This window comes from Moschus berezovskii, chromosome 16 (assembly GCF_049115385.1).
Source record: "Moschus berezovskii isolate FMDL1 chromosome 16, NW_MosBer_1.0, whole genome shotgun sequence".
Taxonomy (NCBI): Eukaryota; Metazoa; Chordata; class Mammalia; order Artiodactyla; family Moschidae; genus Moschus; species Moschus berezovskii.
Window position 1 is genome coordinate 59,968,472 of NC_142475.1, and position 25,866 is coordinate 59,994,337.

At 44.4% G+C, this 25,866-nt stretch overlaps 1 protein-coding gene across 1 annotated transcript; it reads left to right on the plus strand.

Moving 5' to 3' along the window:
* HHLA1 (HHLA1 neighbor of OC90) lies at window positions 1–25,499 on the plus strand. Its single transcript, XM_055431977.2, has 15 exons — window positions 1–79; window positions 1,207–1,266; window positions 2,524–2,583; window positions 3,851–3,931; window positions 4,409–4,492; window positions 4,914–4,997; window positions 8,468–8,551; window positions 8,760–8,816; window positions 8,925–9,017; window positions 11,919–12,182; window positions 14,262–14,507; window positions 15,656–15,724; window positions 21,717–21,873; window positions 24,211–24,293; window positions 25,456–25,499. The coding sequence occupies exons 1-15, from the start codon at window positions 1–3 to the stop codon at window positions 25,497–25,499; spliced, it is 1,545 nt and encodes a 514-aa protein (XP_055287952.1).
* Window positions 25,500–25,866: the final 367 nt, after the last annotated feature.

Sequence of the window (25,866 nt, forward strand, 5' to 3'; positions counted from 1 at the left end):
ATGCCAGGCTTCCTGCCACGGGGTCCTCTGGTGAGGCTGTGCCTGGACCTCACATGTGCCCTGTCTCTTTTCAGCGCAGGTGGGTCTAGTCAAAGTCCAAGTGTCTTGCTCTATGAACTCTGTTTGGATATTCATTGTTCTTTAGAGAACTGTAGCATCCAGTGTTTCAGCCCGGAATCTTAAATGATCGAATTTACTACTGCCATTAATCAAAATGGCAGCAGTAAATCCCCCATTTCTGATTTTCTTTCTCATCCCATTTGTACTGCTGCATTTGAGTCCCATTTATGCAACAGAATGCTCTTCCCCTCCACAGTGACCACCCTTGTCCAAAGCATCATCTTCCCTTTGCTGGAGCTTCCACCAGCTCCCTGCTTCTCCTCTTCCTCTTGTCTCTTCATGTTCCACTCTCCACTCACCAGCCTAAGGCACTCTCTCAGACATTTCATTAAGCCACTTCCCCAGTTCATCCTTCATGTTCTCCTCCTCCTCCCCAAAAGTTTTCAATGACTTTCTACTTCTTCTCTTTGGGTAGCATGACTGCTCTACATGATCCAGTCTGCTTCCCCAACTCCAGTTCTTGCAATCCCTTGTCTCCATCCTTTCTGCTCCATCATGTAGGCCTTCTTCCAGTCTGTAAAATAACACTCCTGCCCATCTCAGACCCTGGGCTCAGACTGTCATCCATACACTGAATACCCCTTGAGCCAGATTTGTCTCTACTCAAATATGCTCACCTTTCTGAACTCAGTGGAGCATCATCCCCCATGGATTCTTCAGAACCCTGAGATTAGATCAGGCTCCCTGTTCCATGCTCCAAATGCCCTTCAACATAATTAACGTTGTTTGAAATAATATCCACGGGTCTTCATTTCCTTCATGTCTGCCCTCCCTACTAGACTATAAGTTCCGTAAGGATGGACTCTGTATCTGTCTGTTCCATCATACTCTCCCAGTACCTAATACACACAATGTCTATTAAAATCTAGATGATTAATGGCATGATTAACTATTAGCTTTGCTATAGTTAATCCATAAATATTTAATGACTAAATTAGTGAATGAATGAGCCAAGTACATGTTGGATTTTAAACAAGTCCACATTGCAATTTTCTCATCTTTAAAAGGCTTATTTTCGATTAAATTTTCTCTGATATTATGTCTGTGTTATAATTTCTCTAATGACACTTTTTTTTTTTACTTTAGTGTCTTCCTTTAGAGGAGAAGCTGAGAAGGAAAATGTCATGATTTTCCTACCTACAACAGGTAAATGAACAGTTGGTCCTTCCTAGGGCAAATACAGCATGATGCTGCTCCTACAAGGAATCTAAAATCGTCAGACTTAAAGAAGCAGAAATAAGAAAGGTGGTTGCCAGAATCTGGGGCAGAGAAGGGAGATGGGAGTAGGGTGACTGGCCAGATGTGGGCTTAGGCACATCACTTAACATTTCTGGACTTCAGTTCCTCATCCTTCAAAGGGAGTGATGGATAAGATGACTTTTAAGGATGTTATAAATTTCTGGGGCTGTGCTTCCACAATACCATTTTACTCATGAAAACTTTTATTCCAGCATCTGGAAATAAACAAGTTAAGAAGGAAAAAGATGGAACTTGGCTTGGTGCAACAGGTAACTAGACCAGTCCTAAAGCCTGACTCATGCTGTAACACAATGACCCATTTTCCAGTTTCTCTGTGCCTTGGTTTTTCCATCTATAAAATGGGCACAAAGCACCTGTCCATTGGAATGTGACATGGAAAGTAATCATTGCAACAATAGTAGTAAATGATGCAGTATGATTAAGTGGCATCTAATCCAAAACAGCTGACCTTTCAGGTCTCGGCTTTGCAGGGATGTCTCCTCCATCCCAGAGTACAGGTTGGGTTCTCTGATAGAGGTGTTCCTAGCATCTTGATATTCCCTGTTTGGCTCTCATGTGGGATAACTCGTGAGTGTCTCTTCTCCCTCTAAACCACAGACAATAGGCTCTGCAGACATAGAGACAAGGTCCTTTCCCATTGACTTATTTATACCAAACACCTTGTGTACTGCTTGGCCCTAGGTGAATGTTTATTGAAAGAATAAATGAATGACTGCCTTTGGTATTTCAAGATTTCCTTTGACATTCTCTTCTTTGGCAGCATGAAATTTGCTGAGTGGGCAAGTGACTCCCTCTTCTGGAAGTAGGTTCTGACTCTTTATTACCAGGGCTTGGTTGAGCAAATTTAAGCATGTTTCTTCTGCTCTCTGAGCCTTGGTTTCCCAACCCAGTGAAGAGAAGGGATGGATTAGAGGCCCTGCATGGGAATCAGCTTGTCTATTGATTAAAATGTGCATTTCAAGAGCATGTCCAGTTCAAGGAGACTAGAACCCCAGCGGTGGGGGAAGGATTGCAGTGCATTCAGTGATGCTGACCTTTACGAAGTCAGAGGGCGGTTATAGTAAAGACCTCCGAGGCCTCTCCAGCAGCGTGGGGTTGGGGTTGAAGGCTCCATTTTTCTCCAGAAGGCTTTTCTCTTCCCAGTGTCCGGCCTCAGAGAAGAAGAGAGGAGAGAAAAGAGGATCGCTTTTCTTGACACTACAGGTGAGTACCCCCCCCACACACACACACCCAGTGCTCCATGAGAGGCCTGGACCACTGAGATCACTTCTCCCACCATTGGACCCCCCCAACCCCCAATACCAGGGATTCCCTGGTGGCTCAGATGGTAAAGAATCCACCTGCAATGCAGGAGACCTAAGTTCGATCCCTGGGTTGGGAAGATCCACTGGAGAAGGAAATGGCATCGTGCTCCAGTACGCTGGCCTGGAGAATTCCATGGACAGAGGAGCCAGGTGGGCTACAGTCCTTGGGGTTGCAAAGAGTCAGACATGACTCTTTAGTGAGCAACTAACACTTTCACTTTCACTTCCCAACACCCAAAGCGGGGCTGCAGCATCTCTCCAATCCTCAGATTGCTTTAGCCACAATAATTTGAATATTATGAGTTGAAAAAGTCACTGCACTGTTTGCAAAAACATAAAAAGCAGCATTGAGCACTGTTTCTACCTTGCCACATCTCTCCACTTGGCTGCATGCTATCAGTATACGGGCGATTGGTGGATGGATGGATGGATGGATTTAGGTACTGATGTCCGTGCTGTGTGTGTGGTGCAAAGTCTCTTCAGTCATGTCCAACTGTTTGTGACCCTATGGACAGTAGCCCGGCAGGCTCCTCTGTCAGTGGGACTCTCCAGGCAAGGATACTGGAGTGGGTTGCCTTTGCCTTCTCCAGGGGATCTTCCCATCCCAGGGATCGAACCCGGGTTTCTTAGTCTCCTGCATTGGCAGGCAGATTCTTTACCAGTAGCGCCAGTTGAGAAGCCACTGATACCTGGAAACTATTAAGTCTGAATCTCTGAGGATGGAATCCAAGCATCAGAATTCTGGAATTAAAAACACAGTCTTTCTGGTGAGGCCAAAGGTCAGCCAGGATCCGAGCCTCTCTGTTAGACAGTGTCATTATTTGTATCACACAGGCCATTGAGAACTCCTGCAATTTCCTGGAGCTGATATAATATACATGAGCATCCCCTGCCAATCCCTACTCTCTCCACATGCAGAGATAAACTATCCCCTAAAATAAGTGTTCCTTGTGTTTCACCCAAACTTCTCCTTTCTACTCTTGCTTGTCACTGTGTATGTAATTAGCTGTCACAGGAACTGCCTTTTATCTTCCAAATCCTTGCGCCCAACAGAGTGTGAGTTCATGTCCAAACAGGAGGCGCATCTGCCTGAATGCTGGAAATGAGGAACTTTTTCTGTTGCCAAGAAAGGCCTGCTGGTGACATTATCGTTGAATCTCTTTCAGAACTGCCTGCAAGGTCAGTCGATCTGTCTGCACTTAACCTCACAGAGCTGGTGAATGGGATGCTGAATAGAGCTTTAAAAGGTAACCATTTTTTGCTTTTTTAAGCACAATCCAGGTTCATTTTTGTTTTGTTCCTGCCTCACTTCTGTACTCTCCATGACCTGAGCAAGACCCATCCTGTTTCTGCGTATCTCAACTCCCCTGTGTTATGAGTGGAGGATGTGTGTCCTACTTAACTCATGATGAGATTGAAAACATCCAAATGAAGCAGGAGGCCTGCCAGCACTTTGAGAGCACGATGAGTCCCAAACGCAGCACCTGTGTCGTCATGTCTAATCATAGCCATTGTGAGAGAATTGCCAGTTTCAAGATAGATCAAGAAACTTAGGCAGGGGACATGTATTTTTGCATTTTGGGGTCTGCTTTGATTTGATGTGTCTTATTTTATTTTTATTTGCTCATTGTGTCACTGACCTCCATGATCGATTTAGTAGTTTCTATTGTGTTCAGTATTGTTGGTGGGCATTTGCTCTTTCTTTGTCTCGGTATTTTGGGCAGGAAGCAAGAGCTTCTTCTCTCTGTTGAGTGTCACTTCCTACAGTTCATTCGCCTTCCACAAGTTTTCTGTGGCCATTTATAACAGTAAGTGCTGACGGCTCTTCTTCTATTTTTAATTTATTTTATTGAAGTATAGTTGACTTACAGCGCTGTGTTAATTTCTGCTATATAGCACAATGATTCAGATATATATATGTGCACAATGATTCAGATATATATATGTGCACAATGATTCAGATATATATATGTATATATACATTCTTTTTCATATTCTTTTCCAATCATGATTTATCACAGGATATTGAATATAGTTCCCTGTGCTGTACAGTAAGACCTTGTTGCTTATCCATTCCATATTAATAGCTTGCTTCTGTCGATCCCAAAGTCCCAATCCATCCTTCCCTTCTCCGCTCGCCAAGCTCTTCTCGGTGTTGAGAATGGTAAGGATGGCCAGGCGGGGCCAGGCTGGGTGTCAGGGTTGCTGTGTCCTTGCTTCTCTTCACAGTTTCCAACCTGAAGACTGTGGATCCAGCCAACTTCCCCACGCGGTACTGCTACTGCTTAAACAACCGAACCAACGATTTATCAGGTTCGTACAACTCGTCCTGAGGCTTGCAACTGAGTTTGCTTGTGCCCTTTTAGAGAAGTAGAATTTTTTTCTCCTTTGACTAAAATAAGAAAATGCAATGATATCTCTTATGCTTAAATACGTGCACATTCATTGTTCCAGAAATTTCCTTTCTTGGTTTTCTACCAAGAAATAGTTCTATCTGTGCAAAGGGGCAAGAACAAAATGTAGCATTGTTTAAGAGCAAAATCTGAGAATGATCTAAACACCCATCATCAGGAAAATGGTTGAATAGTCTGCTGTATAATTAAATCTTGGAAAGCAGCCATAGAGAGTACATAAATATGTGCAGGTGACCAGATTTCGTCTGTGTATGGAAATATTTCCATGACATTTCCAATTAGAAAAATGAACTTGCAAAATAAATAAATTGAATAAAATAGCACTGATGAAAATATATATGCCTATCTGAACACTGGGTAGGTGATTACCTCCAAAAAGAAGATTAGAGTCTGGGTTTGAATAGAAGAGTGCTGATTAAGGAACCTGGTATTGTCTGATGTTTTTTTTTCAAAGGCAGTATATTCATATATTTACCATGTTTTCTATGATGTTTTATAATCTTATTTAAACTAATCAACAGGTCTTAAAAAACATTCTATTCCAATGAATATAAATATGCATTTTCTTTCATATGAATTCATAATATTCATTGAAAAAAAGGTACCATAATTTATTTAATTTATCTCCTCCTGATACAAACTTTTTTTTTTTACAGTTCTCAACAATGCTGTGATGAGTACCTGTGTACAATCACTTGGAGTATTTGTCCAATTACCCCTATATGATAAAGTCTTCAAAATAGAATTGTTGTCTGACAGGAAGGGGGTCTTGTGATGATTCACAACACTAAACATTCCTCCAGAAATCTTGCATAAGTTTGCACCCTTACCAGTAATGTTTGGAAGTATGTGCTTTTCCTCTCCCTGTCAATACTGAGGACTGAGACGTTCATAAGCCATCACCAATTAGATTAAAAAAAGGAATTTCCCTGCTTTCTATTATATATGAAAGTAGCCGATATCACTCATCTGCGTGTTGTTGATCAATTAGATAATTCAAATTTTCACCAAGACAAAGATTGTCTTCGAGGCAGTGATAACTGATTTTCTTCCAAGCCTAGGACCTGACTGTGGGAGCAGCTCTAAAAGGAGAGTTGACAAATTAAGAGATTTGTATGAGCAGTGGTAGAAATTTTCAGAACTACAGCTTTAGCACAAGGCAGATCTCAGCTCGAATTCAAGCCCTGCCACATACTCTAAGACCTTGGGAAATGTCATCATCTCTCTGAAGCTTGCACAGAATTTGAACTCCATCCTTGGTGTCTGGGCTCCAAAACCATGCTCATAGTTTCTATGTGATATTAATGCTATTGTTGTTCAGTTGCCAAGTGGTGTCTGACTCTTCGTGACCCAATGGACTGCAGCATGCCAGGCTTCCCTGTCCCTCACCATCTCCCGGAATTTGCCCAAGTTCATGTCCATTGGTGATGCCATTCAACCATCTCATCCTCTATAACCCTCTTCTTCTTCTTCTGCCTTCAATCTTTGCCAGCATCGGGGTCTTTTCCAATGTATCAGCTGTTTGCATCAGGTGGCCAAAGTATCGGAGCTTCAGCATCAGTTCTTCCAGAGTACTCAGGTCAATTTCCTTTAAGATTAACTGGTTTGAGCTCCTTGCTTTCCAAGGAACTCTCATTATATGAAGTATGTGATACTAATAGTGGACTGACATCGTGGATTGCAGTTTCTTGGTCTGTTTATGAGCCTCTCTCCCCCATTAGTCTCAGCTCCTGATGGGCAGAGATGGAGTCTGACACAGTCCTCCAGTGCCTCGGTGGTGTTTGGCACACGGTAGACACTCAGTGAGTGTTTGTTAGACAAATGAATTAATAGCAATGCAGACTTTTGAGAAATAGAAAATAGATGGCATGAGAAATGAAGTACTTCCTCTTCAGTTTTTACATTTACCAATGTGACTAGGGACAGACTGGTCTAAACAGACATAAAGAAGGATGCCTACCTTCTTCATGGCCAGGTGTTCACGCTGTGTAGCTGCATCACCACAACACCGTCCAGGAGACTAACCGTGAACCCACGTAATGACACAGCACCAACACTCCAGCTCGGAGAGGGTAGCGCCCACCTCCCATTGGCCTCACATGATATATACATTTCACCAGTTGTCACATTACCTTTTCATACCTCTCTGAGTTCCATATTTTCAATGCTCTGGGTTCTATATTTTCAACTCAGCTTGCCCCTAACCCCAGCTCATAACCCTATTACTGAAAATAATCATTTATACAAGGCATGATGGGAAACTATCCACGGGACCTCCAAAGTTTCTTTAAAAATTCACTGTTTGGGGATCCTAGAATAAATACTCCTTGTTGTAGAAGCCAAAACCTTGCTGGGTCCTGGAAAATGAGAAATGGACAGCACAGGAGGAGGCAGCTGTATGCGTAGGAAGTGTATTAGGAACTTTCATCGGTCAGTGGCTCCTGCCATGTTAAGACTTGTTCAAATGCACTCAGAGAGAGATTTTATAGCTTTAAATGTGGTAAGATTGTCTCAGTCTGTTCCCATCAGACTTCTTAACATGGAGGGCAGGAGAAGAGTTTCCTTGTTCTATTTTGTGTAGAGTTCTTTTCTCCTTTGGTAGTCTGTCATTTATAATCCACCATTAGATGTGATACCATTTTGAAAATCCGAATTTACTTAAATTTACATCCCATGTCTGCAGAACTGCTTCTTATCCAGTGAATTTGGTGTTCTAAATCAATGAGATGAAATAGTGAGGTGTAAGGGAAACAAACCAGAAAACTTACTGATTTTTTTATTACTCAATACTCTTGTCTTGCACAGCTCTTTGGTCCTGGCAGAGAAGGGTTTGGGTGGTGGAGGGCAAGTGGCATGGGGGTGCGGAGCAGGCAGGGAGGGAAATGGGAGAAGAAAGGAGATTTTAGTGATAGATCCAAAAGTTTTCTGCCTGCCTAAAATTAAGACTCAAAAAGAAACTGGTAATATTAAAATGGTTGTCCAGTTCAGTTCAATTCATTTCAGTCGCATCCGACTCTTTGCGACCCCATGAATCACAGCACGCCAGGGCTCCCTGTCCATCACCAACTCCCGGAGTTCACTCAAACTCATGTTCACAGAGTCGGTGATGCCATCCAGCCATCTCATTCTCTGTCGTCCCCTTCTCCTCCCACCCCCAATCCCTCCCAGCATCAGAGTCTTTCCCAGTGAGTCAACTCTTGGCATGAGGTGGCCAAAGTATTGGTGGTTGTTGGTATTCCTCGATACACTGAACTAAATCAAACTTGTTAAATTTATTTGCAAAATCCACATGCAATATACTTTTCCTCTCACGTCTCTGAAACTTAAGCTGAGCTTTAGAAATGTAACCTCCCTCAACCTGTCTTACAGATTTCACCGCCCTCCTGGTGGACGTCATTGGAAACTCTACTAGCTACCTCACGGAGATTTTCAAGTCAACTTCCATCCTCTCAGGTGTGCTCATCTTGAAAATGCTTGGCAAACATTGAGATTTGGCACTCAGCATGGAAAACAAAAAGGCAGGGCTCCTAAATAAGGAGTTAGCTTTGTTTGCCTGTACCAACTGGAGCTGGAAATTTCCAACTTAATTTTCATTTCGACCAGAGACTTAACAGCGTCAGGCCCATTGCTAAGTCCTGCTGTGTCCTGGTGTATCTTGCAGTGAGTCAAACGGATGAATCCGACTGCATCTTCATCTGCGTGATGACGGGAAAGTCAGGTGAACCACCAGCAGCCATTCTTTGACCAGCTCTCTGAGCTGAGAATTACACACAAACTCTCTAACAGGTAAGCTCAAGATTTGACCCTGTTGATGTGGTTTCTGCAGGACGGAATCTTTCTGACTTCTGGGAGCTGGCAGAAAAGTCCCCTGTTATCAATTACACATTTACCAGCAACATATCTGGTGTTCTGGGTGAGTGTAACCCTCCCAAACTCCTACAATAGGGTCTCCAGACCAGGGTCCCAGCTAGCAAGCTGAAGATTGAATGCTGCCCTCAGGTATTTTATTTAGCTGTATTGTGTTAAAATCAGAGGATTTTGTCACTAAAATTTTTTTGAATTTCTAGATTTTTTGGGGGGGCAAAAGACCTGGCAGCCCTGGATCCTCCCTCTCACCCCTGGCAATAAGCAAATGGAGTTGAGCTGCCATCCTCCCTGTTAGGAGAGACCCCTTTCTCCTCTTTTCCATAGCCCTCACCACTCCCTGTTACCTTGCACTTCTTTTCTCATATAAACTCCCTGACTTTTGTAGGTATTTGAATTTGTGACCCTATTGTAAACATTGCCACTCCGTAACACCCAGACACCATCCAACCATCTTCTGCCCCTCCATACACACACCTACCCATCTTCCTGCATTTTCTCTGGCACCAGGTGGCATTTTGGGTCACCTTAAAGCTTTCTCTTCTACACTTAGCTGTCATTTTTAGCCAAATAAAGTTTCTGCAATGTGGCTGATGTTCCAAGACTATTTGCTACTGCTGTGATGACCTTAGTTCAAGTTCTCATCATCTACCTTTACTACAGCAGCCTCTGAACCAGTCTCCTTTGACCCAGTCTCTTATTTCTCTGAAATATCCGTCTATTCCCAAAGAGTGATAATATGATTGGGTTATATCTTCCTACTGCTCAGAACTCCTAATTCAGCAGCAGAGGGTCTCAAATCCTTAGCAAGCAGTATACATTTCTCTATCATCAAGCCCACATTGATCTACTCTCTTCATATAAATCTCTTGCTAAAACTCTATTGAAATCCCTGCCTCTCCTTGCAGATGGCACACGTGTCCACTCCTTTGGAATTTTGCTGTTATCCCAGAATGGAACTTCCCTACTTTTCCGTATTTCAGAATCCAATTTGTCTGTCAGTGGCTACCTCAGCTACTGACTCCTGTTTCCAACAAAATCACCTGACCAAGATGAGTCTTCCGTCCTCCGTAATCCTACAACACTCATTTGGACCCTCTGTTACTCCAGGTTGAGTCACAGATGACTTCATCCGTGTGTCTCCTCAAGGAGTCACACTTGAAGGCAGAGGCTGAGCCTCCTTTGGCTGCACAGTCTGCCTCCATCTTATGCCTCGCACTGTTCTTTGTGCACAGTAGGGGCTTCATCGGTGTTCCTTGGAGTGAAATGAAGTTTGCAGTCAACCTCCAATTCCACTTCACAAGGCTGCCTCGATTGCTATTTATTGTAGGCAGGGTGTGAGGGTGTGCTAAGTTGCTGCAACTGTGTCCAACTCTTTTATGACCCCATGCACTGTAGCCCACCGGGCTCCTCTGTCCCTGGGATTATCCAGGCAAGAATACTTGAGTGGATTGCCATGCCCTCCTCCAGGGGCTCTTCCCGACCCAGGGATCAAATCTGCGTCTCTTATGTCTCCTGCATTGGCAGGAGGGTTCTTTACCATTAGGGCAACCTGGGAAGCCCCTTATCAAAGGGCATCTTTTAGTTATGGAAGTTATCAACTTGTGCTTGATATGCAATGGGCCATTAGTGGGTTCCTTTCAATTCTGAGGACAGATCTGAGGGTTAAGCCAATCTCACTTCTTCAGATAGTCCTTCCATGACTTTTCACCCCCAGTCTCAATTAAGTCTCCACTTTTGTGCTCTTTTTGTAAAAATTTTCCAAGCAATGACTGCTTGGGAAGAGAGAACCTGTGGACATGTTGAGCCAAGGTTGATATGCTTGACGGCAGTCACCTGTCTGAGTGATAGTTTGATTGGCAGGCACTCAGCCCCATGTCCATTCATCTGGGAGCAAGGACCAGGCTTCTGGCACATGTGGAGTGATGCTGAGTCCAGAAGTAAGGCCAGAGAGAGGAAATGAGGCTGCAGGGCCACCTTCTGCAATTGCACTGGTTATGCCCAACACATAGCTGCCTGCCAAACAGGCAACTAGGGGCTGAAACCCCACCTGTCTGCAGGCCAGCCTTTGTCTACCCAGAGGATGGGACCTTATGGGCTACTGGGAGCCTGTCCTGTTCTGACATGGGCCCCCATTCCCTAAGCCACCCGTCCACCGAGTAGGCTTAGTGAACACTTGAGTCTCTTCCTCCTTCTCTTCATGGAGCATCCAAGGACACCGAGGGTTCTTCCTCTGAAAGAAGCCTTCTTGCTGTCTTTAGGGGGCTTCTTGGGTGGCTCACTGAGTAAAGAATCCACCTGCCGATGCAGGAGATGCAGGTTCGATCCCTGGGTCGGGAAGATCCCCTGAAGGAGGGCATGGCAATATACTCCAGTATTCTTGCCTGGAAAATTCCATGGACAGAGGAGCCTGGGGAGCTACAGTCTATGGGGTCACAAAGAGTTGGATACGACTGAACTGGCATGCATGCATATGCTGTCTTTGTGGGAGCCTATCTTTCAAGTGGTTTCTGCCTGAGAACCCCTAGTTCCCAGATTTCACCTCTGGCTCTTAGTAATACCCCCAGGGCACTTGAGCAAACCTAAACACTCTTCCAGGGACCAGCATCAGAGCCATGGAGGGGCAAAGGGCTGTGAGGTGGGCGAGGACACTGATGGGAGTCAGGTTCTGTTCAGGAAACACGTCGAGCATCTGATGATTTTGGGTCTGACAGCTTTGCACTCTGTGCACGGGGCTTTTTCCTGCAGTGTTTTCAGAGCTTGATGTTTCAGCTTAGTTTCAGCTCATTCAAAGAGAAACCCTCCTCTTGGTGATGTCAGGTACTGTTCCAAGTGATTTTGAACCTCTGTATTCTGTATATGTGCTGTCCAATGACCTTCCAGTGGCTCGACAGTTCTCTGTGTCCAAAATATTAGCATAGTAAAGCTGCTCTTGACTGTCTCCTTAAATGTGCAGCTACCAGGGAGTCAGCCCTGACTTCCCAGCTCACACCCACAAGTCAGCAAACACTACCGAGGACGAGCCCCCCACATGGAGTCCAAAGGGCTGGAGTGTCCACTCTGAGGACCTCTTCTGGGACAGACACAACGCCTCCTTCAGAGGAAGAGCAGACCTTGAACACAAACATGCTTCCTGAGCTTCGCAGCAGAGCCACAACCAAGGCCACGGCCAGAGCCACAGCCACGCTGGACGTGGCCTCTCCCACCCTCCCAGCCTCCGGTAAGATTTCTCACTCATTCCTCTCCTGTCTTGTTTGCCCCCCCCACAACCCAGTTCCCTCTGGGTTCAGATAAATAAGTGAAATCCTTCCTTTATCCATTTTCCACCAACCCCTTTCTTCAGCATCCCTTAAATAAGAGATGTGAACCAGTCTGGGTCTAATACATATAAGCAAAGGTGACAAATATCACTGGCATAATGTCTCTAATGTTTATTTTTATAACTTTTTTATTTTGAAGTAGTTCAACATTCACAGTTGCAAAAACAGTACAGAAGTTTGCTGGTGCACTTCATGCAAGCACCCTCCAATAGAAATATCTTACATCAGGTACTTTTATTTCAGCAAAGCGGTTGGGAATATCTCTCCTGAAATTCACACACTAATGAAATGAAATGAATTCAATATTTTATGGAAAGTAGGGTTAGGTTAATGTGTAGCTGGCTGGATAATGATGCCAAGAATATGTTAATGACTTGATGTCAGTGTAAAAAGCTGCTGCCAATGACCTGCTGAGAAGTTCTTCCTTTCCCATCATGTTTGTAGACACTTATCAGTGGTATTACCACTAAAAATGTTAAAGGCATGGTAATCTTATTCGGAATAAGATACAACTGAGATAACTCATTGAAAGACAGTTATGTCTCAGTGAGCTTCAACAGTGGACCAGAGTCACCAGAATTCATTCATTCATTTGTCAATGCATGTATTTAGTATCAGTCCCCAGGCTAGCTGTTAAGAAAAAAACCCACAGCTCTATCAATGTTCTCTTTCCTTCCTGAGCTCTCAGCCTGGGAGAGAGGCATAGGCAAGCAGACTGATTAGTTGTTATTCAGCCTACAAAGAGCTATTATTCTAGAGAACCCAGAGAGAGGCTCCCCTGAGAAGGATGAGAATTGATAAAAGTCAGGCAGGCAGGGAAACAAAAATGAGGAGAAAGAATCAGCTTCACTAACTAGAAAAGTTTGCAGTAATATATCTGTACCTAGACAGTTACACAAAAGAAGAACACTTTCTGGTATAACATGAGAAAAGATGTGATTGCAGGTGGCAAGGGAAATTATAAAATACCTAGCTATCACCCTAACAGGGAAAGGGCTAGTTTTATTTAAGAAAAACTACCTAAAACTTTAACAAAAGTAATAACAGCATGTTTAAATAAAGTGATATATCATGTTCTGGATGAAAAATCTGAATATTTTTAAAATGTCAACTGCTCTCAACTTAACTTATAGAGTTAAAACCCTCCCAGGAGTTTAGTTTTGTAAAAACTTGAAAAAAATTTTTTGATTCCTACCATGGGAATGACCAAATGAAAACCATCTGACAAGTTTTGTTTAAAAGATCAACAAGAGGAGACTTGTCTTAATAACCATCCTGTGATATTGTCAGGCTGGCATCATCATCACCATCACCTCCATTTTAATGGTAAAGGTAAAATCCTCATGCAAAGAGTTGACTCACTGGAAAAGACTCTGATGCTGGGAAAGATTGGGGGCGGGAGGAGAAGGGGATGACATAGAGTGAGATGGCTGGATGGCATCACCGACTCTGTGGACATGAGTTTGAGTGAACTCTGGGAGTTTGTGATGGACAGGGAGGCCTGGTGTGCTGTGATTCATGGGGTCGGAAAGAGTAGGACACGACTGAGCGACTGAACTGAACTGAACTGAAAAAGAGTTTGGTAACTTGCTCCAAAGTTCACAGAACAGAGGAGTTGGGGGCAGAATTTACATCTCCAGGTCTCCTCACCTTAAACCTTGTAACCTTTCCACCATGCCACATGATTAGAAATGTATTGCTTAAATTTCACAAAGTCCACCATCCCCCAAACACACACTCTAGCTGATTGTTTAGTGACCTAGGAATTTGGAGAAGTTTTTTCTTAATTGGTAGTTAGGAAAATGAAGTTTAGTTTGGTCCCCTTATTCTAGTTCAGGACAGAGCTGAAGTCCCTGGATAATCTATATTATGCGTGCACATTGCATATTCCCTTTGATTATATGTCAATGTCTTGTCAGTTTTACATCTGAATCAAGGCAGTCAAGCAGGTACATGCCCTGTTATTGTCGCTTGTGCAGCTACTAGGAAGGTGGCCAGAACTCCGTGGGTGACGGCCCAGAGACAGGCACAGGCTTCTACTCTACCCACGCCCTGGGCTCAGGTCACCAGTGAGAAAACTCCTGGAGGGCCTCCCTGGGAGACCCTTCCCTCCTTGCCTACGTCTCCTAAGGCCGAGGAGACTATGAACACAAGGAGCCTTTCCCAGCCTCCTGCCGGGACAGCAGCCACAGTTGGCAGTCCATCCCAGACCAGCTCGACCTCAGGTAAGAGAGAGTGGGCAGTCCTACCTCCGTTGTTGTTGTTTAGTTGCTGAGTCATGTCCGACTCTTTCGTGACCCCATAGACCGTAGCCCGCTAGTCTCTGTCAGACTCCTCTGTCCACCTGTCCATGGGATGTCCCAAGCAGGAATAGTGGAGTGGGTTGCCATTTCTTTCTCCAGGGGATCTTCTCAACCCAGGAATCAAACCTGCATCTCCTTCAATGGCAGGGATTCTTTACCACTGAGCCACCAGGGAAGGCCCCTACCTCTATTAATTACATATAAATATAATGATATGCACATTAAAATGTAATCACAATATGAGGATGGCCTGAGCTCTGAAAATTTGTTGTCTGATTCCAATTATGTGTTTGTTTATGCATTTATGTGTGTATGCATGTGTGTGTAATAAATATACACAGAAAATTAAAAACAGACCAAAATAAGGCTGAAAAGAAATTCAGAACACGTTAACCTTGACTGTGTCTGGGAAGCAGAGAGGATTTTGATTTTTCATCCCTCCAGTGTCATGAATTTTCCATATTTTCTACTCCTGTAACCAGACAAAAGTGGTTTCTGTGCTTTTTAAAGTTCTGTTTATTTATTTTTGACTGTACTGGATATTTGTTGCTGCTTGGGCTTTTCTCTAGCTGCATGCAGTACAGAGGCTCATGGCAGTGGCTTCTCTTGTGGAGCACGGGCTCTAGGGCATGCTCAGACCTCAGTAGTTGCACCCCCGCCTCCCCCCCCGGGCTCCAGAGCTCGGGCTCAGTAGTTTTGGCTCACGGGCTTTGTTGCTCTTGGCATGTGGGATCTTCCAGGATCAGGGATTGAATTCCTATCTCCTGCATTGGCAGGCAGGTTCTTTACCACTGAGCCACCGGGGAAGCCTGGTTTGTGAGTTTTTAAAATGACTTCTTCTGATCCCTATAGCCAGATGCCTTTCTTCTAGGCAACTGTGTTCAGTGGATTGTAGTGTTCTTTGTTGCTGTGCTGTTTCTAACTGACTTCTGCATCCTCAGTATCCTGCCAGGTACCTGGCTTGACAGGCAGCAGGGGATGAACAGGGCAGGACTGGTGGCAGGGCACCACTTCTGCTCAGGCATCCTTAGAAGACAGCCAAACTCAACCTCGCTCTCTTCTCATCCCAGGTCCATCCACCCCTGGCACACAGACTCCAGGTCCTACCAAGGCTCCAGCCCCCAAATATCCACAGGCAGGTAAGAATGTGGCCTTGCAAAGGGAAATGCTATATCACAGGTGGGAAGCATAGTTTAAGGGCAGTGGCATGAGGCGATGTGGTTGTCTGCAGGCAGACCAAGCTTGCTATTGTACTTTACTGGTTCTAGAAGGAAAAGAGGCAGGAGAACTAAATCTTGCTGTGCTATTAAATTACCCTGTAATCTTCATAAATCACTTCCTCTTTCTTGACCACAATTTCTCTATACATTTGAGAGCTCTTTAAGATGCCATGATTCTCTGGTTGTATGTATAACCCAGACCATTTCATTTTGACCTTTGTGAGGCTATTGTCAACTATGCAGGTGACCTCCCTGCCGTGTGGACCTTTATACCTGGTGAAGAGTCAGCCTTGATCCCAGGAACCCACCAATTTTCAAGTATGTACCAGCGCCATGTTGCTCCTATAGCTTTTGTTTGTTTTGGATGAAGTTGTGTAGTATAATAAAAAGAGGTTTGTTTGATAAATTTAGATTCAGACTGCTGGGATTAAATCCTGGCTCTGCTATTTACTGGTGAGGTACCCTCCTGTACTCAATTTCTAAAATACAGTTTCCTCTGCTGTAAAGCGAGAATGATAATAATTATTGTGGGCACTAAAAATGTCTTTCGTCTGCAGGGTTTTGTATTGAGTAAGATAATGTGCGTGGAAGTGATTTGGAGCTGGAGAGCACCATATAACTTAGTTCAAACCACTTTTATTGAATGAATGCCCATTGAGAAAGTGCTGTATGCTTTGCAAATGCAAGCCATTCTTACAATGAGCATGATGTTAGCAGAAAGAGAGGAAGGAAAAAGGATGACTCTAAAATTCAACTCCTGGGGCTTCCCTGACAGTCCACTGGTTAAGACTATGCTTTTCCAAAGCAGGGGTGCAGGGGGCATGGGTTCGATCCCTGGTTGGGGAACTAAGATCCCACATGCAGCATGGTGCTGCCCCCCCAAAAAAATTTATATCACTAGGATCATACAATAGGGAACCTTTCATGCAATTATACTTCAGTTAAAAGGAAAGAAAGAAGTGGGATAACTTTAACAATAAAAAGAAAAGAAAGGCACTTCCCTGGTGGTCCAGTGGCTAAGACTCCTATCTCTCAATGCAGGGAGCTTGAATTTGATCCTTGGTCAGGGAGTTAGATTCCACATGCTGAAACTAAGAGCTGGTGCAGCCAAATAAATAAATAATTTGTTTAAAAAGACTATTACAGTTACTTAAAGAAATTGACAATCATTATTATCAAATAAAATAACTCAAGGATTTTCATCTGAAAAAAATAAAATAAAATGACCCTTAGAAGCTCTTTTGCAACCCATGCAAACTAGAAAAACTTGTATTGGTGTCATCAAGCCCTATTATCATTTTTTTTATTTTTAATGTTTTAATCTTATTTTTATATCTTTTAAAACATATTTTTTTAATGTAGGCAATACATGCAGATAGAATAAAATTTTTTAAATATTTAATTGAAGTACAGTTGACTTGCAATGTCACATTAATCACTGCTATAAGGCAAAGCGGTTCAGTTACATACATATATGCAATATATATATTTTGTAATATTCCTTTCCATTATGGTTACTATAAGATATTGAATATAGTTGTCTGTGCTATATCAGTTCAGTTCAGTTCAGTCCCTCAGTTGTGTCTGACTCTTTGCGACCCCATGAATCACAGCACACCAGGCCTCCATGTCCATCACCAACTCCCGGAGTTCACTCAAATCCACCTCCATCGAGTCAGTGATGCCATCCAGCCATCTCATTCTCTGTCGTCCCCTTCTCCTCCCGCCCCCAACCTTTCCCAGCATCAGAGTCTTTTCCAGTGAGTCAACTTGTCGCATGAGGTAGCCAAAATATTGGAGCTTCAGCTTTAGCATCAGTCCTTCCAATGAACACCCACTGATCTCCTTTAGAATGGACTGGTTGGATCTCCTTGCAGTCCAAGGGACTCTCAAGAGTCTTCTCCAACACCACAGTTCAAAAACATCAATTCTTCAGCGATCAGCTTTCTTCACAGTCCAACCCTCACATCCATACATGACCACTGGAAAAACCATAGCCTTGACTAGATGGACCTTTGTTGGCAAAGTAATGTCATTTAATATGCTATCTAGGTTGGTCATGGGACTTCCCTGGTAGCACAGATGGTAAAGCGTCTGCCTACAATGCAGGAGACCCGGGTTCAATCCCTGGGTCGGGAAGATCTCCTGGAGAAGGAAATGGCAACCCACTCCAGTACTCTTGCCTGGAAATTCCCATGGACAGAGGAGCCTGGTAGGCTACTGTCCTTGGAGGTCACAAAGAGTCGGACACGACTGAGTGACTTCACTTTCACTTTGGTCGTAACTTTCCTTCCAAGGAGCAAGCTTCTTTTAATTTCATGGCTGCAATCAGCATCCGCAGTGATTTTGGAGCCCCAAAAAATAAAGTCTGACACTGCTTCCACTGTTTCCCCATCTATTTCCCATGAAGTGATGGGACCAGATGCCATGATCTTTGTTTTCTGAATGTTGAGCTTCAAGCCAACCTTTTCACTCTCCTCTTTCACTTTCATCAAGAGGCTTTTTAGTTCCTCTTCACTTTCTGCCATAAGGGTGGTATCATCTGCATAGCTGAGGTTATTGATATTTCTCCCTGCAATCTTGATTCCAGCTTGTGCTTCTTCCAGCCCAGCGTTCCTCATGATGTACTCTGCATATAAGTTAAATAAGCAGGGTGACAATATACAGCCTTGACGCACTCCTTTTCCTATTTGGAATCAGTCCGTTGTTCCATGTCCAGTTCTAACTGTTGCTTCCTGACCTGCACACAGGTTTCTCAAGAGGCAGGTCAGGTGGTCTGGTATTCCCATCTCTTTCAGAATTTTCCACAGTTTGTTGTGATCCACACAGTCAAAGGCTTTGGCATAGTCAATGAAGAGAAATAGATGTTTTTCTGGAACTCTCTTGCTTTTTCCATGATCCAGCGGATGTTAGCAATTTGATCTGGTTCCTTTACCTTTTCTAAAACCAGCTTGATCTGGAAGTTCACGGTTCACGTATTACTGAAGCTCATCTCACACACTAGTAAAGTCTGTGCTATATAGTAGGTCCTTATTGTTTATCCATTTTTTTTTAAATTGGAGGCTAATTATTTTACTCTATTATATTGGTTGGCTTTGCCATACATTGACATAAATCCGCCCCGGGTGTACATGAGTTCCCCTTCCCGAACCCCCCTCCCACCTCCCTCCTCCCCTTATCCTCCCTCTGGGTCATCCCCGCACACCAGCCCCGAGCATCCTGTAACATGCATCGACCCTGAACTGGCGATTCGTTTCACATATGATAATATACATGTTTCAATGCCATTCTCCCAAACCATCCCACCCAAACCCTCTCCCACAGAGTCCCAAAGACTGTTCTATACATCTGTGTCTCTTCTGCTGTCTCGCATACAGGGTCATCATTTGTATCTTTCTAAATTCCATATATATGCACTAGTATATTGTATTGGTGTTTTTCTTTATGGCTTACTTCACTCCGTACAATAGGCTCCAGTTTCATCCACCTCATTAGAACTGGTTCAAATGCATTTTTTTAATGGCTGAGTAATACTCCATTGTGTATATGTACCAAAGCTTTCTTATCCATTCGTCTGCAGATGGACATCTAGGTTGCTTCCATGTTCTGGCTATTATAAACAGTGCTGCGATGAACATTGGAGTACATGTGTCTCTTTCAATTCTGGTTTCCTCGGTGTGTATGCCCAGGAGTGCGATTGCTGGATCATATGGCAATTCTGTTTCCAGTTTTTTGAGGAATCTCCACACTGTTCTCCATAGTGGCTGTACTAGTTTGCATTCCCACCAACAGTGTAAGAGAGTTCCCTTCTCTCCACACCCTCTCCAGCATTTATTGCATGTAGACTTTTGGATAGCAGCCATTCTGACTGGTGTGAAATGGTATCTCATTGTGGTTTTGATTTGCATTTCTCTGATTATGAGGGATGTTGAGCATTTTTTCATGTGTTTGTTAGCCATCTTTATGTCTTCTTTGGAGAACTGTCTGTTTAGTTCTTAACAATAGCAAATGAAGCAACTGATAAAGGATTAATCTCCAAAATATACAAGCAGCTCCTGCAGCTCAATTCCAGAAAAATAAATGCTTATCCATTTTATATTTAAAAACTTACATCTGTCAAGCCCTAAAAAAAGAGAAAAATTCGACTCCTACTGTTGAGTGCAGTTAACTTCTGTTTGACAGGCCATCCCTATATGTACCCTTCATTCTTTTTTTTTTTTAACTTTTTATTTTGTATTGGAGTATAGCAGATTAACTGATAGCAGATTAATAATACTGTCATAGTGTCAGGCAAACCCTGAAGAGACTCAGCCATGCATATCCATGTATCCATCCTCCCCTGAACTCCCCTCCATCAAGGCTGCCACGCAACACTGAGCAGAGTTTTCTGTGCTGCACAGGAGGCCCTTGTTGTGTGTACTTCATTCTTACGGAATTCAAGAGAAAACCCTCTTCTGGGCTTGCATGTGGGTTTTCAGGACTCCTGACTGAGGTTCAGAACCTGGGGTTTCGGTGGTCTACGCTGCGTTTTCCCAGCTTTTGAAAGTCCAGCTACCTCCTTTGTTTCTGTGGAGTCAATTTGCAGAAGATAGAAATGGATACAAAATGAGTGTTTCAAGGCGGTTGAGTTCTCAGGTCCCTCCCACTCCTGGATGCCTTTCAAGACTAGTTTCTGAATGTTCCCCGACCATCCAGTCATATGTCAACACGGCATTATTAAATTGCTGCACCCTGCACCGTCTCCTTTTTCATATCACCTAAGATCTGCCTTGGCCCTGCTCTAAACCTGCAGTGAATGGTGAATAGGCCTTTCAGACACAAAGATTTGATTATGCTACCATAGGAAATTACAGCCCTTTTTTTCTCCAGGTTCTAAAGAAACACACGAGAGGTGCGGATGGGGCAGTGGTCAGACTGAGTGTTGGCTGTATCTCTCTGGATCTACCCCTGGAGAAGGAAATGGCACCCCACTCCAGTATACTTGCCTGGAGAATTCCATGGACAAGGAGCCTGGCAGACTGCAGTTCATGGGGTCACAAAATGTCGGACCTGACTTAGTGACTAAACAATAGCAGTCTGGATCTACATCTGTATCTGTTGTTGTTCTTTAGTCACTAAGTTGTTTCATACTCTTGTGACCACATGGACTGTAGACCGCCAGGCTCCTTGGTCCATGGGATTTTCAGGCAAGGATACTGGAGTGGGGTGCCATTTCCTTCTCTAAGGGATCTTTCCAAACCAGGGATTGAGTCCACGTCTCCTGAATTGGCAGGTGGATTCTTTACCACTGAGCCACCTGGGAAGCCCATCTCTACCCATATTACCTATTTATATATAGCTCTAGCTATCCATCATCCCATCCATCTAATGAGGAATGTAAAGTTTCTCTAGGAATTTTCAGGGAGACCATCTCTGATTTCCTCCAGGAATTGGTCCCTCACCTTTCTCCCTCTCTCTCTAGGATCTCTCACAGCTTTGATAGTCATGGTGAAGCAAGGCCACGTTTACCTGTTGGTCCAGAGCTACCTGAGACCAGGGGCGAGACAATATTCACCCAGTACAGATCCTAATAAAGGGAAGAGAAGTGAAAACCGCTCAGTCATGTCCAACTCTTTGTGACCCCATGGACTGTAGTCCATGGAATTCTCCAGGCCAGAATACTGAAGTGGGTAGCCTTTCCCTTCTCCGGGGGATCTTCCCAATCCAGGGATCAAACCCAGGTCTCCCACATTGCAGCCAGATTCTTTGCCAGCTGAGCCACAAGGGAAGCCCAAGAATAATGGAATGGATAGCCTATCCCTTCTCCAGGGGATCTTCCAGACCCAGGAATTGAACCGGGGTCTCCAGGATTGCAGGGAAGATGCTTGCTAAATGCTTGTTGATGTCACTGGTCTTGGATTGCATCTTCCAGGGTGTCCTGAGCCGCTCCTTAAGGAGGGGACTGTGACTACTGCTCCCTTCGCACTGACAGTGCAGAAGCTCAACCCTTGTCTGATGGAGCTGTGCCGCTTCTTCCAGCAATGCCTCTGCACGAGCCAGAAGAGAGAGCCCAGGATGGAGGCTGGGAGGTAACCTGGGCCACTCACAACTCTTTGCATCCAGTACTTACCGGCTTCTGACTGCTCGGCTTCTCTGCAGGCTACTAGGCTGCCAGGCGTTAAGTAACTAACACACAGGTGACAGCGGTACCTTGAGGAATGCACTCCCCAGTAGGTCTTCTGTGGCACTGTCACCTCCTTGAGAGCCAGGATGGAACCCCATTCATTTCTGGGTCCCAGAGCCAAGGGGGTGGCCATGCCACAGTGCAGTCAAGTATTGTCAGGTTGATTTGCTATATCTGCTGTTACAGATCTGTTGGAATTGTGTTACAATGTGTTACATCTGCTGGAATAATTACAGAGGACTTTGAGTGGCCCTGTTTGAGTGAACTCCAGGAGTTGGTGATGGACAGGGAGGCCTGGCGTGCTGTGATTCATGGGGCCACAAAGAGTCGGACATGACTGAGCAACTGAACTGAACTTAACTGACCTTGAGTGGCCCTGAACCCCAGTGCCCTCAGTTCAGTTCAGTCACTCAGTCATGTCCGACTCTTTGTGAGCCCATGGACTGCAGCACGACAGGCCTCTCTGTCCATCACCAACTCCCGGAGTTCACTCAAACTCATGTCCATTGCGTCAGTGATGCCATCCAACCATTTCATCCTCTGTCGTCCCCTTCTTTCCTCCTGCCTTCAATCTTTCCCAGCATCAGGGTCTTTTCAGATAAGTCAGCCCTTCACATCAGGTGTCCAAAGTATTGGAGTTTCAGCTTCAGCATCAGTCCTTCCAATGAACACCCAGGACTGATCTCCTTTAGGATGGACTGGTTGGATCTCCTTGTAGTCCAAGGGACTCTCAAGAGTCTTCTCCAACACCACAGTTCAAAAGCATCAGTTCTTCGGCACTCAGCTTTCTTCACAGTCCAACTCTCACATCCATACATGACTACTGGAAAAATCATAGCCTTGACTAGACAGACCTTTGTTGACAAAGTAATGTCTCTGCTTTTTAATATGCTGTCTAAATTGGTCATAGCTTTACTTCCAAGGAGTAAACATCTTTTAATTTCATGGCTGCAATCACCATCTGTAGTAATTTTGGAGCCCAAGAAAATAAAGTCAGTCACTGTTTTCACTCTTTCCCCATCTATTTGCCATGAAGTGATGGGGCAAGATGCCATTTCTTAGTTTTCTGAATGTTGAGCTTTAAGCCAATATCCTCATCCTGGTATGATTTATTAGAAGAGAATAATCAGAGCATTTTGTCTATTGTTTAGTCACAAAGTCATGTCTGGCTCTTTTGCACCCCATAGACTGTAGCTCACCAGGCTCTTCTGTCCATGGAATTTCCCAGGGATTTTCCTTCTCCAGGTAAATTGAAGGTGATAGAACCTGGGAAATCTTTACTGCCAAGCTCTACATGAGCAATTGCTGCTCCAGAAGCTTCCCAGATGGCACTAGTGGTAAAGACTTCCCCGTCCCAGTTCAGGAGACATAAGAGATGCAAGTTCAGTCCCTGGATTGGGAAGATCCCCTGGAGGAGGGCATGAAAACCCACTTCAGTCTTCTTGCCTGAAGAATCCCATGGACAGAGGAGCCTGGTGGGCTACAGTCCAAGGGATGCAAAGAGTTGGACACGACTGAGGTGACTTAGCACAGCACAGAAGACACTAGAATCACAGGGTGATAGAGATGGAAGCGATTAGAGAATGTTAACCCAGCCTCCTTGTGTATCAGGTGAAGGATTGACAGGGAAGTGGATTCCCAGAGTCCAACACCGAGCCAGTGATACAACTTGCACAGAAAACCCTTCTTCCTAATTATATGTGTGATCTTTTCACTGAAGCCTTTTGAAGCAATCTCTGTAGTCACCAGCCAAGAGCAGGATGTTGTCTCGCTAGGTACTGGCTGCATGGTTAACTCTAACAGCCATGTACTCTGACCACCTCACACAAAAACAGATGAATATCACCACTGATTGATCACTTATGGTAATTCGGGCTCTGTTGGGGAACTTTGCAAACAGTAGCTCCTGTCATCCACAGGATACCTTATGAGTGTAGATTCTATTATTGTCTTTTGTTTATATAAGAAAAAACTAAGGTTCAAAGAATTAAGTAATCAGCCTGAAGTCACACGTCCTGGCAAGTCCTGATGGTAGAACTAAGAATAAGTCTTTCTGACTCTAAAGTCTAAACTTTTTCCTATGAAGACTCATTCTCTACCTTTCCTCCCACAGCCTATAAAGATGGAGAGAGAGAATTTTTTGTTGTGAATAATTAGCCGTTATGACTTTCTTTTTTAGATGGGTTTCTTCTAATAGCCACAAAGGATAATAATCACTCTGAACTGTGATTTCAATCTTTAGGTATTGTCTTGACTCCTATTCCTGGTTTCTGAAGAATGCAACATACATCTGTCAGAGGGTGAAAAGGGTATTCCATTCACACAGTAAGTACACAGACAATTTTACGAAAAATGTCTAGAATGCTGCCTTAGCACAGGATCAGTAGGACGAGGTATAACTCATCTAGCAATTATGAATCCTAGACAAAAAGTCTAGGGTATTTCTGAGTTCCCTTCACCTAACAATTTGAAAAACAAAAAGCAGGAGTCAGCCCAGCAAAGCATTGTGTCTTTCTGGGTGCTCTTGGGCAAGGTTCTTCCCCTCTCTGAGTCTCCCTGTAAGCTCTAAAGACAAAAACAAATGAGACAGGAGATAATCGCCATGTAAGCACTCAAATGGCTGACCAGAGCAAAGTGCAAGGGAAAGACGGCAGCCCGACCTGCTAGAAGCGGGGTGTAGGGCACCTCTATCCTTGTCCTCAGGCGTCCTCGGAGGCCAGACGTCTCCGTTTTAATTTTCACTCCTGCTGACAAAAGTGGCTGATGTAGTCTGTCTGTTCCCGAAAGCAACAGTGTGGCCATTTTATTGTTCCATCTTCCTGAACTGTCTGGCCAAGGGAATCTGGCTTCCTGAAAATCACGGAACCAAGCTGAACTCTGAAAAACCCCTTGGAAATGTAACTCAGATATAAGCTGAGTGGTCATAGGGCCGTGCATTATATTACAACAGTCAAACCAAAAACAGTGCAGCCCTCCAGTCCTTCCTTGTGGCTTTTATTTAATTGATTTATTTATATTTGGCTGTGCTGGGTCTTCACTGCTCCGTGGGCTTTTCCCTAGCTGCAGAGAGCAGGGCTACTCTCTAGCTGCGGTGCACAGGCTTCTCATTGTGGTGGCTTCTCTTGTGGATCTCAGGCTCTAGGGCACGTGGGCTTCCCTAGTTGTGGTTCCCGGGTTGTAAGAACACAGGCTTAATTGTTGCACATGGGCTTAGGTGCTCCATGGCACGTGGAATCCTCCCGGACCAGGGATCGATCCTGTGTCTCCTGCATTTGCAGGCAGATTCTTTACCACTGAGCCACCAGGGAAGCCTGGAAAGCGGAGTCTTGATCACTGGATGCCAGTCCTTGCACGAGCTCCTTCATTCTCTGACATTGACTCTGAGTGACTCCCTGTCCAGTGCACTGCCACACACTGGTCCTCTAGGAAGAGCCTGAGCCAGAATTTATTTCTCTGTAGCATTCCCTTCTCTCTCTTCTTTTTCCAGCCTTAAAACAAAAATGCCTTGAGAACATCTGCAAGTCCGTTTGAGGTTTTGAAAAAACAACAGGGCCTCACAATACCCTGGGCGACCTCTGTTCACTCTGGCCCCTGGTCCACATTCGCGGCATTTGCAGAATTCACCCGGGCTCCAGCTCCAGATCGTCAATTAATTGAACGTGGGCTTTTTGGAAGCAGCATCTCTTTCTCTCCTGTGTGAGGTATTGAAGGTAGAAGAGCACGTGTTAGAGCTGTCATAGTCAGGGAACTGATGCCAGCTCCCTTGCCTGCCCTAGTGGCAGTGCCCAAAGAGCTCCCACGATGGCCGAGACTGAAGAGCTGGTGTGCAGGCTGTGGCGCTAGCATGAGCAAACCAGCCCAGGCTCTGAGGCTCTCAGGACCCAAAGTGACTTAAACT